Genomic DNA, 13,975 nt, shown 5'->3' on the forward strand with positions numbered 1-13,975 from the left:
AGCGTATGACCCACGGACAGCGATCAGCTTATCATTCATATGACGTATAAAATAGACAGACAGATCAGGCTTTCAGGCCAGTGCAGAGCAAAAACATGGAAAGAAAGAATTAATGTCGAATTCCAATTGAATCGTCCCAAGTTCGAATCTTTTAATATTTTCTGGTACAATCACTCCAACCCAATCCAATCCAGAAAGTGGTTTCCTTTGACTGCTGGATTGATTCTGAGTTCCAGCATGGCAGATGTGGCGGCGAAGGAAACCAAGAAGATCATCATTGACACCGACCCTGGTATCGGTCAGTTGTTTTCGTTCTTCAATCCTGAATCTTGTTTACTTTTACTATTTACTACGTACCATCATCATTTGATTTGTAAAAGCTGTCCACAAATTCAAGCTCATGTAATTAATTACTTAAAGGACCCATGCCTGCCAACTCTATGGCGAGCTGTCATCAATTTCTGTTCTTTTCTGTGTTTTTTTTATTTTTAGCAAAAGGAATTAAGTAGATCAAAAAATCTGATAGATATGCGACTTTTCTTTATATAATCAAAATCATATGGGGGAGGGGTACTCAGAAAATCAATGAGTATTCTGAATTTGTGTGTTTATGGCGTCTGTGCATGCAGATGATGCCATGGCCATCTTTGTGGCATTACAATCCCCGGAAGTGCAAGTGATTGGACTTACTACTATTTATGGAAATGTTTATACCACTCTCGCCACAAGAAATGCCTTGCATTTGGTAATCTTACAACATCTGCTTTTTCTTTCTATCTCTCATTGCATTAGGCATTTCATTGACTGTCTTGGTTGCTTACTTTGTATTTGGGGTTTAGTTGGAGGTTGCAGGGAGAACCGATATTCCAGTGGCGGAAGGATCTCACGTCACAATAACGGTATGTTTTCAACCTAAAAATCAATTTAGTCTATTTGTATGTTTCATCAGTTTCATGACTACTTTTTCTTGTCTTCCCCGTATTATTTTCTGCCTTGAGTTGTTTTTCCTTTTTCTACTGTCTTGGTATTGTGTTTGTTTACTACACCTGTGTCATAAAGTTGAAACCAGTCTGAGTTTAGTTGTCATCGTCGTCATATTCATGGTGCTACACTACTAACATGTGGTTGGTTTTCATGGATGCTATTTGACATCACTCATGCACAATGTGAAAAATAATGAAGGCATAACCTGACATCACTGTTTGTAGATTAATTCAGAAATTTCGAATCCATTTCTTTCAGTATCTGTTTTTCACCTTTATTTCCAAAATAACATAGCAACAAAACCTTAATTAGCAAACCTAGGAGGCTGACTCCTAACATACATGATAGCAGCTAAAGTAGTTTCGTGGGAACCTCTTGTTGCCGACTATATCTTTTGCTCATGTAGTTTTGATGACTATGTTCTTGCATATATTGACAGGCTAATGCATGATTAAGATTCATAACTCATCAATCATTTCATCTTTTTCCATGAAAAGAAAGGTACAAAACTTCGTATTGCTGATTTTGTTCATGGTGCGGATGGACTTGGCAACCAAAATTTCCCCCCACCAAAAGGAAAGCCAATTGAGCAGTCGGCAGCAGCTTTTCTGGTTGAACAAGCAAGCCTTTACCCTGGAAAGGTCACTGTGGTAGCATTGGGCCCACTTACAAATATTGCACTGGTCTGATTCTTGATACGTTGCACGGTTTTTCGATTTTAAAATTATTCTGAATCGTTTGTAATAGAGTATCCCTTAATGCAGGCTACTCAACTAGACCCTGAATTTGCAAAGAACATAGGGCAGATTATTCTTCTTGGTGGTGCTTTTGCAGTCAATGGGAATGTCAATCCAGCAGCAGAGGCCAATGTAAGTTTCTTGAACTATATGTATTTAAGATTCAAATGTTCAAAGACTTCAGCCTTAGTTTATGCAACTTGCTTCACATTCGGAAACCAGATATTTGGGGATCCAGATGCTGCAGATATGGTATTTACATGTGGAGCGGATATTTTGGCTATGGGGATTAATGTGACCCATCAAGTTGTCTTGACAGGTACTATATTTGGAAATTTGTATTCCTTGTTATTAATGATGATGTTTTACATAACAACTGACATATGTATCAAAGCAATGCCTTCTAACAAGTATACCTTAGATTTGTGGTTTCTAGCGTAACCTTTGACAACACTTTTTCACAGAACCTTTAAACCCCATCAGGAGTTCAATTAGCCTGTATGCATTAATTCCACAAAACTCACTTCCTTTTATAGTTCTTCTGGAAATCGTAAAATACAACTTTTGGAATCCCATGCCGGAAATTTGTTGTTTGTGCCAAATTAATCATTTCTATGGATAAAATTGGTGTATTTATGAAAGCAGTATGATGGAAATAGCCACTTGATAATTGAAATGCCTGTAGGAAAAATTCATGCATGATTGTGTTGTTACGTAGATCATTGTAATCCAGTTTATTTTACTTTCATTATGATATATGAAAGACGCTGATCGAGAAAAGCTGGCAATGTCAAATGGAAAGTTTGCTCAATACTTGTGCAAAATTTTAGATGTGTACTTCTCCTACCATCACGATGCGTATAGCACAAAAGGTTAGGTCACTAAAGTGTCGATGAAACCCTAACGGATTGGAACTTCCCTAATCACGGACATACTGATGGTTGATTTAATCATGGTGTAGGAGTTTACCTTCATGACCCTGCAGTAGTTGTTGCAGCTGTTGATCCTTCACTTTTCACTTACACGGAGGGTGTTGTTAGAGTCCAGACAAATGGCATCACAAGAGGACTCACGATTCTGTACAACAAACAGAAAAGGTAGAGACCTTCTATTCATCATTCCAGATAAAATGTAAAACGGAAAAGTCGTTGTCTGATTCCTAGTAGAGTTGAATTTCCAAATTCTCGTAACAGCTAATGGGGGTTTATAGAAGAAATCAACACTTTTATTTTAAGTGTAGACAAAAGAAGAACCACACGTTAGAGCCCGGGGCCACCAATTTCCTCAAACTCAATTTTAAGACCTTTTGCATTGTCCTGTGATGATGAATCGATGATAAATTTTCCGGCTATATGATACTCTTTGATTGGATATATGATAGAATGTTGTTTCAGTATATGCTTGGATGGCTTTATCTTTATACAGATGCACAGGTAAATGGATATGGTTTTTTTCCCTCACGTCACACGGCCCAAAAATTTGTTATCTCCCAGACCCTGCGTAAAGCGGGAGCCTTGTGCACTGGGAACGACCATGATGAAATATCAGGCTTAGAACTTAATTTATCAATTCCGAGATTCCATACAGTTTAGCTGACTATTGTCTCTATTAACTCAACTGGATTGGATTGTATATCCATTATTTAGGATGGCCTAAACAGAAGATGCGTACTTAATAGGAACTTTTTGAATTCAAACATGCATGTATAAGATACATTGTTATATTCTATTAATCTCGACATGGAGGTATACCATGGTTTTATATGCAGTCTTCTTCTGTTGACATCTTTCCACTTAACTATAATTGATATATATATATATATATATATATATATATATATATATATATAGGTTTGGCGAGGTGACAGAGTGGTGTGATAAACCCACAGTCAAGGTAGCAGTGACGGTTGATGCCCACACAGTTGTGAAATTGGTTATGGAACGGCTCATCGAATCATGAGTGCTCATCAAATGCAATGCATGCAGCAGGTGTGGACTTCAGCCTCGAGGACTTGGCTTCAATTTCATTCATTTCAGGAAGGGAAAAGCAGTCCAGCTCCAGGTGGTTCACGTTCGTCACTGCTGTTAGGTTGTGTTGCCCTTGCTTGGTGTGTAAGGCATCCTGTTTGGATACATTGCACAATCATGTACAATTTATCACGTGCTTCGTACGACTATTGAGAATAAAATTGTTTCTAGTCTGCTGTTTCTTTGGTGGCAAGAGTGAGTCATGAGTGTATGGGTTATGAGAATGAATATGTGATAAACATGGCCGAACTGTATCCAGTTTGCAACCATGTCATGATGGTGTGGTAACAATTAAATAAATACAAATGATAATTCTTTCTTAGAAATCTATTCCTTATAAGTAAACATGCTCAAACTATATTGAGTTTATTAGTGTGTGAACTATAAAACAAAAGACAATGACGTAGGGTATGTTGAAATTGCAGATAGATTGACATTTCTTAAGCTCAAGATTTGAATGGAGAACTCTGTGTAATTTCTTGACGAGCCTAGAACTTCCATTTATAAATTAACATAAATATTCGTAATTTTATCTTAAAGTTTCTAATTAGTATTTTTAATTAATAATATTATTTAGAAACATAAAACGCTTGGGAATATATGCACTCCAGTGGTTACTAGAGGAGAATCTCATACAGGTATGAAAGTGTGTTAACAAGTGTCAGTTTTGTGGATTTTTTGCTATTTTTGATTGTTTCACGAAACTACCCTTCTCCTTGTTTCTTTTCAGGAAAATAGCCTGTAAAAAAACAAAAGTCGCTTGCTCTCGCCTCTCGAGGTGCAGGTGCAGGTGCAGTTTCGACTCCCGGTGAAGAAGATGTAATCAAAGGTGGGTCGAATCTCCCTTTCTCCTCATCGCCTTCGCCTTCCATGACCTGCCCGATACACATCAGTGGCTGATGGTTGTTTCTTCCTTCCGTTACCATTAGAGTCTCAGACACAGAGAGATGGCGAGCGTGTGTGGTGGTGGTGTCGGATGAGTGATATTGGACGAGTGTCTACTTTTTGGTGATACCACTGTTACTTGCAACGAGACGACTCCGTAAGCTCCGCCATTCCAATGCTCCTACGGTCGGTCATCCTCCTACTAGTCTACTACTACTTTCCCTTTCGCTATTTTTGTTCCCGTTTTGTGCATCTGCTCTCAATTTTCCATGTCCATTTCTTCTTCTGCCCAATGTAATGCCTAAAATTGTTTATTCAGCCTGTCATGTCATATCACGATTTCTTCCCATCACATGATTACTCGCTCGCTCGCTTCTTTTTCTTTGATTTGTCCTTTACCTTACAATTTCCCCGATCAAAATAACGAAATTATTGTTAATTAATCTTTTTTATTCTTTCTTGTTTCGCTTATCTTTGCATGCAGGAATTTCTTATGGAGCAGGTCTTGAAGCTCATATGGTAAAGCTTCTCATTTTCCTCCACGTCCTTTTTTGTTACTTACACTTACACCCTTCTTCTTCTTCTTCCATCTTAATTAAACAAGGAAAGAAAAGAAAAAATTATACCTTCAATCTTGTCTCTTGTCATATATAGGTTAATATACTCAAAGAAATGGCGGCACACTACTCCATCCATTGCTTCCTCTTAGATGCATCCTCATCCTCTATAGACGAAGCTATACGCGGGGTTATGCTAGGCCTAATACTCGAGCCCGTGTTTTGTATCTAGTTCCCAACAACAAGCAAGACAAGTTTTCTAAACTAAGCAAATGCGTTGGCTGATCACCCTTCTAAGTGAGTATCACACTTTCATGCTTTCCCCATGTTTGGATTAAAACTTGACTTTGGGCTCAAGAAAGAAGCTGGCCCAAAAGGAGGCCTGGAGGAATAGAAGATCAAGGCCCGGCCGAAACCTAGGAAAGCAGGAAAGGGCCTTTTCTAACTTGATACAATTCATAAGGACCACTTGCTTACCTACCCAAGGACCAAGTGGTGTAGACTGACCAGACTGCACAGCCCATAAAGTACTTTATGGTGGCATTACATGTAAAAAAGCTGATGAGTCATCACCCTCAAACCGCATTCGGGCAAGGCTGCTGCTACAGAAGGCCAAACCGAGTTGTCTATAAAAGGAGGAAGAGAAGACAGGAATAAAGACACTCAATCAAACAAACAAATGCAAGCCCAAACTCTGCTCAAAGCCAGATTTGCCTTCAAAACGAAGCTGTAGTCAGCCCAAGCCTTCATCCCATTCGGGACAAGTCTTTATCCCCCGCAAGATAATCTTTTCTTCCAACCTCTGTAATAGCTCTGCTACCTTGTTCGAACTTGTTGTAGTATCGATTCACTTTTTTGTATCTCCCTCTCCCCCTCTCTCCCTCTAAGCTTTCAGACCTTTGACAAAACTACAAAGATAGGGACCTGCAAGACGATCAGCCTTAACTCGGTCGTACCCAGTGCAAGACGATCAGCCTTAACTGATAAGGTTTAATCTTGCCCGACCTTCTTTGCTGTGTCTTTGTCTTTTCATTCTTTAAAGCCTAGCAATATGTTGTATACTTCCAGTTATATGCAAGTTATTTCTAGCAAAATAGTGATGAAAAGGCTTTCTCAGTATTTGGATCCGATTTGAATATATTTTCAGTGTTCAAATCAGATCTAAGTCCTAAGCCCTCGGGCATGTAAATCTGATCAATTTAAAAGTCCTTGGCCTCAAGGCATAAAAAAAAACCTTATGTGGACTTAACACATCCACGACAATCCTTGATAAACGAGAAGTCCGAAGTTACTTGGGGCGCAAGTAATCGACCTACCTCTTAGTTTTGTTTCTATTATATTATGATTATCATAGAATGCTTAAGTATGGAATTGATTCTGATAGGAAGCCTCAAGGCCTACACCTAAGGCCCCACAAAGGCACCTATTTGGATTCATTCTGTTTTGCGGTCTAGACTGTTCGAGTATAAGAACGGACTCTGATGGGAAGCCTCAAGGCTTACTCCTAAGGCCCCACAAAGGCACCTATTTGGGTTCGCTCTACTTCTCGGACTCGAGTAATCAGAAGTATAATAGTTAGAAGACTTCTGCAAACATGAGATCAAATATGATGTGTTCAAGCACTGGTTTAGTTTGACAGGAAGCCTCAAGGCCTACACCTAAGGCCCCACAAAGGCACCTGTCATATCTAACACGGTTGCTCGGGTATATACATATTTACAACTAAAACGCAACATCCATTCAACATCTGCCATACTGAAGATGGCAGTGGCACGCCTGAGCACCTCAAAGTTAATCTTGATTGCGAGTCTCAAGGCCTATACCTAAGGCCCCACAAAGGCACCTTTCAAATTAACCTTGTCCTTCTCTTTCAGCACTGCTCGACGAGCCTTGCCCGAAGAGTCTTGCCCGACAAGACTTGCCCGACGAGACTTGCCCGACAAAGCCCGATAGGAAAGCAGAAGCCCGACAGCAGCCCTCAACCGGCGCCAACCTCCTCGGGGAGCTGTGTGCTCGTTGGCCAGGAAAACATCCCCGACGGAAATTCCTGCGACGAACACCCCAACATTTTTTTTTTGACCGTCAATCGTGTCTTGTTGTTGGCTGAAATGCAAATTATTTTGATTTCAGATGTTGAAGGCAGCACCGCATCCACGTGTGAGAGTTCAAGCATGGTGTACGTCAACAAACTACACGAGTTGCCTTTGACTATTTTCCAAATAAATAGAAAGGTTTTTCAGAGTAACGCTGCTGTCCATATCCCACTATTCCTACTGCCTTTGACTATTTGTTTTTATGTATTCGGCTTTTCCTCTCCAGCTAATGGCCTATGCATTGGAAAAAAAGGGACATATTTTCTTCTATATTGCTTGTAACTTCAAATCTTGTGCTTCACATGGAAAACAGGCATTTGGAAACAGTGACAGTTGGTTATATTATGAAGCCTTCTCATGAAGAGGATTTTGCTAAGGTGAGCTTTCTGTCAAATTGAAGGTAGAGAAGAAATATTGATACTTTGGCATCGTGCAAATATGAATTGTACACTTCTGAAAGGCTTTGACTATACTTTTCACTTTGACTGTTCGCTTGGCCTTTTGCACTTGTAAAAGTACCATGATAGATTAAATGGCTGTAATTATTTATTTGGAAATGTCTAGTAATTTTGTGTTGAGAAAATCTCTCTGTTTGATCTCATTTGCTAAATCAGACATATACATGATTGAAGTTTGAGCTTACAAGTCATCTTGATTTTTTCAGAGGGGTGCATTCCCTATGTATCCTACTCAAGGCAGGCTGATGTTCGTTCCCCTCACATTTGATCTCCCTCTAGCACCTCAGTTGCAAGAAGTTGATGTAGTTCTCCATAAAGCAACCGATGAAATTATATCCATTAATTTGGATAACTCTTTACTATCTTCTAACAGCATAACTTGCAGCAGGGGATGCAGGAATTGCAAAGGTAACTTCTGAAGTTTATTGGTCTAATTTTTCCTCCATAGGGAGTAGTTGGCTCCCTACCAGAAGAAATAAGAATACAGTTTCTGGTATTTCCATATAATAGCTCATGTGAAGTGCGTTAAGACCGTGACATTTATAACTTTTTCTCCTATTGGAAATTAAATCATTTAAGCATGGAATTTGAGATGAATTTCCACTTTGTGGCGTTTATACTCATGCCTACTTTTGTGACATGACATCAGTAAATGCATAAGTTTGTAGTTTATACGCTTCAGCCTTCCGTAAATATATCCCTCCCTCCTAATGTTAGTTTTAGACCTTCTTCATCATATTCATACAGTATTTATTTCTTGTACTTTGTATTCAAATAATCATTTTGATACCATGCACCAAAGCGTGTCCCGGTATTGGATTGTGCAAAAGAGCACTATATAACATAGTAGTATCCATGTGGGTTGTTTAAAATATCTTTTTTTGTTACACAGATATTTGTAACATCACATGGACCTCTGTGTGATTGACCCACTTAGGTCTATTTATCCTGTAGTAAGATCGTTTGAAAATTCAACAGATTCTACTTGGGTTGGAGGATCTCAAAGCCGCAGGTTGCTGCACAATTAGGGGCCCTAATTTTCTAGGGTGTGTGCATATGTGTTTTTTGCTTTCTCACAATGGTTTCGCAAACTAAAAGGAATCTGTTTGATTATTTAAGTTGCAGATATTTTCTCGGTAAACATTTTAGCAATTTTTGGCAGAAATAGTCATGGATATATCCTGTAAGCGTAGTCTACTAAGTCACTGGCTATCTTAAGGACATGATTGAGCATTTTGTGCATATAACAAAAAGAATGGTTTTATTTTATAATTATTAATTTATTATTATTTATATGTGCGCAGGTTGCTGATTTTAACCAGTCTGATTTGGTTAAAAGGCTCTCCAAAGCTAAATTAGCTCTTAGTAAAACCTCAAGTTGCTTGTGGTGTGGCTGATGCTCCCAGCATGGTAATGCTTTATTTATTAGTAAAAGAAAGGGATTATAGTCACAAAGCTGCAAATAGTATTTTCTTGTTTCCGCGTCATATTGGATTGCATTTAGCACCATCTCTGAAAGATCTTTATATATATTTGCTAAATGAATTGAATTGATTGCTGAGCCAGTAATATTGAAATGAGATTTGGGAAGCATACATGTTTATCAAGTTGCTATTCTTCTTCATCCAAATTCACCATCTCTGTCTTATTGTTTAAATTAGAAATTCAACCCTTACATTACAGGCAATAGTTTTTAGAGTTGAAGATTTCAAGGGTATGACTGTTCTTTCTTCCAGCAATTATACAGGTGAGAAAGATTTAATTTTCATTCGATGAAGTTGGTATAGCCTCTTAACCTGATATGTTTGATATATGAGTTAATTTACTCCAACCTAATGCAATGTTTTTCAATTCAAAAAATAGGTGCTAAAGTAAAGGTAAGGTGGGTCACACATGCGCATGCTTGCTAGCTTACAGGGTTTTTCTTTGAAAATGTTTGGAATTGCAGGAATATGTGGATCATTCATCAACACTCTACAAATTTTACGTCTTGGGCGAGAAAGTTTATCATGTGGTTAAGAGCTCTACTCCAAATGCAGATGGCTTGAAGAAATTATCTGGGAGTAATGAGCTCAAACCGTTAGTCTTTGACAGGTAGCACGTTTGCTTCCCCTTCTACTCCTCTACCTCTCCTTTTGGTTGTAGTTTGTTGATCCATGTAATGGATGAACCATGACGTGGTGATCATCCTTCACAGCTTAAAATCCTTATCCACTGCCAAAGGGAACCTGAATTTTGGAGATGGTAATAGCTCAAAGGCCACTAATAACTGCACTGATCTTGAGTTGGTTACTAGTGCAGCTAATTGGCTTATGAGAAAGCTTGGACTGACCATCTTCAGCTTCGATGTTGTTGTGAGTAGAGCTGAAATACTATGTTGATGTGTGGCTGGGATATATTGTGTCCCACCTTTGACGAATTTTCTGTGTCATGTGGGTACAGATTGAGGAAGGCACCGGTGACCATGTCATTGTTGATGTAAATTACCTCCCATCATTCAAAGAAGTTTCCAACGAAGTTGCTATCCCTGCGTTTAGGGTTGTGATTAATAAGAAATTTGAATTAAAAAGGAGGAAATAAGCAGCAGCTAGTGTATTGCCTCTGCCTCGCCCTGCAACAAGTTTGTTAATGAAGACGAAGTTTGATCGTGACAAGAGATTGACAGAAGCAAGAGTTGAAGGTGGAGATAACTTGTGTAATTTTCTCCTTTCTTCTTTCTTTGGTCGTTTTAAGATCATCTCCAAAGATGTTGGTGAGAGCATATCGCTATTTTCAGTATGAACAGTAGGGGTAAGATTTTCAGCGTCGCTTAACAAATGTATTAAACGATGGGATTATATGATCAATTTTGGCAATTGAAAAGAGGTTAGTAACGTAAGAAGTTGGATAGAATCCAACTGTTGAAAGACTTCAATCTATCTATTGGTTGGTTTAGTAACGATCGGGTGCAATAGCAGTTCAATTCAGTGTAACAACAATGAGGTTAAGCAGTGTTTTTCTTAAAAAGAAAGCGAGACTTGGATAGAATAGATAGTTAATGTAGTGTGTCGGGCTAATAATCTCATGTTATATTAAAAAATAAAATAAACTTACATATAAATAAATAATTAATGCAGTGTCTCGAACCAATAATCTCATGTTAATTATGTTGTTGAACAGTGTACACTTGACACACAAGTAGGTTGACCAATTGAGAGAGAAAGAGAGAGTGAGTGATGAGTATGGTAAGGCCATCTCCAACCGAAGGTTGGCCAGAAGCAAGGAACAAAATGCCGATAATATCGGCGATATATATATCGGTTTTTAAGGGTACCGATATTTTTTTAACTATCCAAATGGTTTTCGTGATAATATCGCAATATTTCCGAAATTATCGCGATAGATTTGGAACTGGGCACTTGGAGAAGAACGCCAGAGCTTCTACAACTCCGGTCAACTGTAAAACAGGACCCTAGACTCCGATCTAGGTATGAAAATGAAATAGAAGACGACATGAACGTTTTTATATATTCCGTTTGTTAAAACCCACCCCCAAATAATTGGAAAATTTGATATTTCCACCCCCAACTGCCACGTGGCAGTCATCTAAACCTCCTCTCTCTTCTCTCTCTGTTTCCCCCGTGAACCCCCTTTCTCCTTCTTCCTCTTTCTGTCGTTCCCGTCCCCCTCTTCTCTCGGACCTCTCTAATCTCTCTCCTTCTCTTCTCTGCACCGCAAGCACACACGCACAGAGGCACATGAGTGCGCGAGGAAGAACCCATCACCATCATCATTATCGTCCTACTCTCTCTCTCCCTCTCGTGCTGCGAACCCAGAGAACGGAAAGGAACTCCGGCGAGATTTTTCTAATTTCCCGGTGAGGTAAGCCTCAAATCTCCCCTTTTTCATCCTTGAATCTTGTGGGTTGTGGTTTAATTGTGTTTCACTTCATAAATTTGGAGGTTTTAGGACGAATCGAGCTCGGGTGTAGGAACACCCATTTCCGGCGAGCCGTGGGTGTCGGGGGACTCTCCGGCCATCTCCGGCCGTTCCACGACGAAATGAAGGTATAGAAACACTCCCCTTGTCTTGCTCTTCGTTTTGGCACCTAGATCGGGGTCTAGGGTGGTGTGTGGTGGTGGTCCGGCGAGGCCAGGCCTCCCAGGCCGGTTTCCTATAGCTTAAGGGCCTTAGGCCCGTGTGGTAAGGGAGCCCAATCCAACCCTTTTTCTTTTTTTTCAATTAGTTTTAGTTAATTATTTTGTAAAGACCCAAAGGCCTTCGGGCCATTATGTTAGGGCCTGTGGCCCGTGACCCAACCCAAAAACCTTTTAAGGTTTTATTTGTTTTTCTGTTTTAGAATTAGGGCCCTTTGGGCAATTTTCTGTTAAGGGGGCTTTCGGCCCATTCCTAAAACCCTTTCAACCCAAACCTCTAGGGTTCTAAAATTCATTTAAAACCCTAAACCCATCCAAACCCAATTCTCTTATTTTATTTAATTCAAACCAAATCTTTTAGAAAATCCTTTTTATTTATTAATTACATTCTTGTTCTTAGGTAATATTGCTAGTGGAGAAATTCTATATCCTTATTCGCACGACTCTTCTGCTAAGAAATATTTGTGAGTGGACCCCTTCTAAAATTTCATGATTTGATAATTTAATTGCATAAATGATTAGCATGCCTACGAATTTATGATTTGATTTATGTGAAGTCTGATGATTTAATATATTGATTATCGTCTCGTATTTTGGTGAGGAATTATTTGTTAGCCTATATTGAGCTATATTTTAATATATAGTATTTTCTATTAAAACCATGAACTGGTAGACTATTTGATAAATGACGATAGGATGCTAGAACATGTTTTTGAACCCCTCTTTATAGTGTAGACGATGATCGGTAACCTATGCTATGAAGTGGTTATTTAAGAGAGACGTAAATATTTGTGCGTACCTAGTAGACACTATGCCGCCTGGGGCGAGGATCTGGTGTTGGCATGTGGGCCGGGAGAAATAATCCCTAGCGGAAGGCTGAGGGACACGGAGACAGGCATTGGGCCGGGAGGGAGTTATCTCTGGCTACGGGCACAGAGACTGAGGTGCAGGCATTGGGCCGGGAATTATATTTATTCAGTGATCTTTCTAGCAGCACCTCGCGTTTACGAGACGATTTATGATACGTTTATTGTTTTGATTTCTGCGATGATATTCCGCTATATATATGATTTTTGAGATATTTGGCATGCTAGGATTTTTATTAATCCATCACTTATTATGTTAGTAGTTTTCATTTATATAAACTTTGGGGGTTAGTATCTTGATAACTGTTTCATTATTATCGTACATATGAATTTGGTCCACTCACCTTTGTTTTGCGCCCCCATTCAGGACTTAGAACCGAGGCATACAATCCCGGCGTGAAGGCACTTCCGCAGCAGCATCTTCGGATCCTCTCGATGTAGGACCTACTTCTTTATTCATTAAATTTTATCTTAATTCTTTTTAGTGATTAGGTTTAGTTGTATGCTCTGAGCACGTTCCTAAAACTTTTAACTCATTGTATTTCAAATTTCTAACCCTTATTTATTTCTTATTCTTAGCTTTTGTATCAATTAATGGCTTTCGTCACCCCCGGGTGTCGGCCAGCACGTGTCGGTCCTGGTATTCGGGGAATATCAGGGTCGGGGCGTGTCAGCGTTTGCCGTGAAACAGTCGGAGGTGTTCGGAAACTTCGTCGACACCCACGGCCTCACCGGAGATGGGTGTGCCTATTCCCCAGCCGATTTCGTCCCAAAAACCTTGCAAAAACACGATTTTGAACTTAAATTTCACATATAAGGAGAGGGAGAGGGAGAAAGACGAGGTTGCTGATGATGATGATGGGTGTGCGTGTGTGTAAGTGGGTCTCGGACCCTCTGTGCAGAGACGAGAAGGAGAGGGAGAAAGACGAGGTTGCTGATGATGATGATGGGTGTGCATGTGTGTATGTGGGTCTCGGACCCTCGGTGCACAGAGAAAGGAGAGAGACGGAGTCGACGAGGGAGAAGCAGAAGGTGATGTGGGTCTCTGTGCGTGTGTGTGGGAGATCTGTGTGTGAGAGAATGGAGAAGGGAGAGAAGGGAGCTCAGAGAAGACTCAGAAGAGAGAAGGTTCGAGAGAAAGACTGTATGCGTGTGAGGTGAGCGTGTGTGGTGGCATGTCTGTGTGTGTGTGTGGTTGGCTCATCTCATTTGACTCACCTGACTGATTTTAC

At 39.7% G+C, this 13,975-nt stretch overlaps 1 protein-coding gene, 1 long non-coding RNA gene and 1 pseudogene across 5 annotated transcripts; all 3 read left to right on the forward strand.

Annotated features, from left to right (window-relative positions):
• Window positions 1–57: 57 nt before the first annotated feature.
• LOC126600298 (probable uridine nucleosidase 2) lies at window positions 58–4,074 on the forward strand. 4 transcript variants are annotated; one of them, XM_050266898.1, is made up of 9 exons: window positions 58–298; window positions 630–745; window positions 840–899; window positions 1,482–1,667; window positions 1,749–1,853; window positions 1,944–2,040; window positions 2,486–2,593; window positions 2,683–2,818; window positions 3,710–4,074. In XM_050266898.1, the coding sequence occupies exons 1-9, from the start codon at window positions 238–240 to the stop codon at window positions 3,807–3,809; spliced, it is 969 nt and encodes a 322-aa protein (XP_050122855.1). In that variant the 5' UTR covers window positions 58–237; the 3' UTR covers window positions 3,810–4,074. The 4 variants fall into 4 exon arrangements, with proteins under 4 accessions (XP_050122855.1, XP_050122858.1, XP_050122842.1 ...); XM_050266885.1 differs by having other exon boundaries at window positions 60–298; window positions 3,572–4,074; XM_050266894.1 differs by having other exon boundaries at window positions 60–292; window positions 3,572–4,074.
• An 88-nt stretch (window positions 4,075–4,162) lies between these two features.
• Window positions 4,163–10,655, forward strand: LOC126600394 (inositol 1,3,4-trisphosphate 5/6-kinase 4-like; annotated as a pseudogene).
• A 608-nt stretch (window positions 10,656–11,263) lies between these two features.
• Window positions 11,264–13,334, forward strand: LOC126585917 (uncharacterized). The gene is made up of 4 exons (XR_007610688.1): window positions 11,264–11,602; window positions 11,690–11,787; window positions 12,278–12,341; window positions 13,111–13,334. It is a non-coding gene; the product is annotated as an uncharacterized LOC126585917 (long non-coding RNA).
• Window positions 13,335–13,975: the final 641 nt, after the last annotated feature.

This window comes from Malus sylvestris, chromosome 2 (genome assembly GCF_916048215.2).
Source record: "Malus sylvestris chromosome 2, drMalSylv7.2, whole genome shotgun sequence".
Taxonomy (NCBI): Eukaryota; Viridiplantae; Streptophyta; class Magnoliopsida; order Rosales; family Rosaceae; genus Malus; species Malus sylvestris.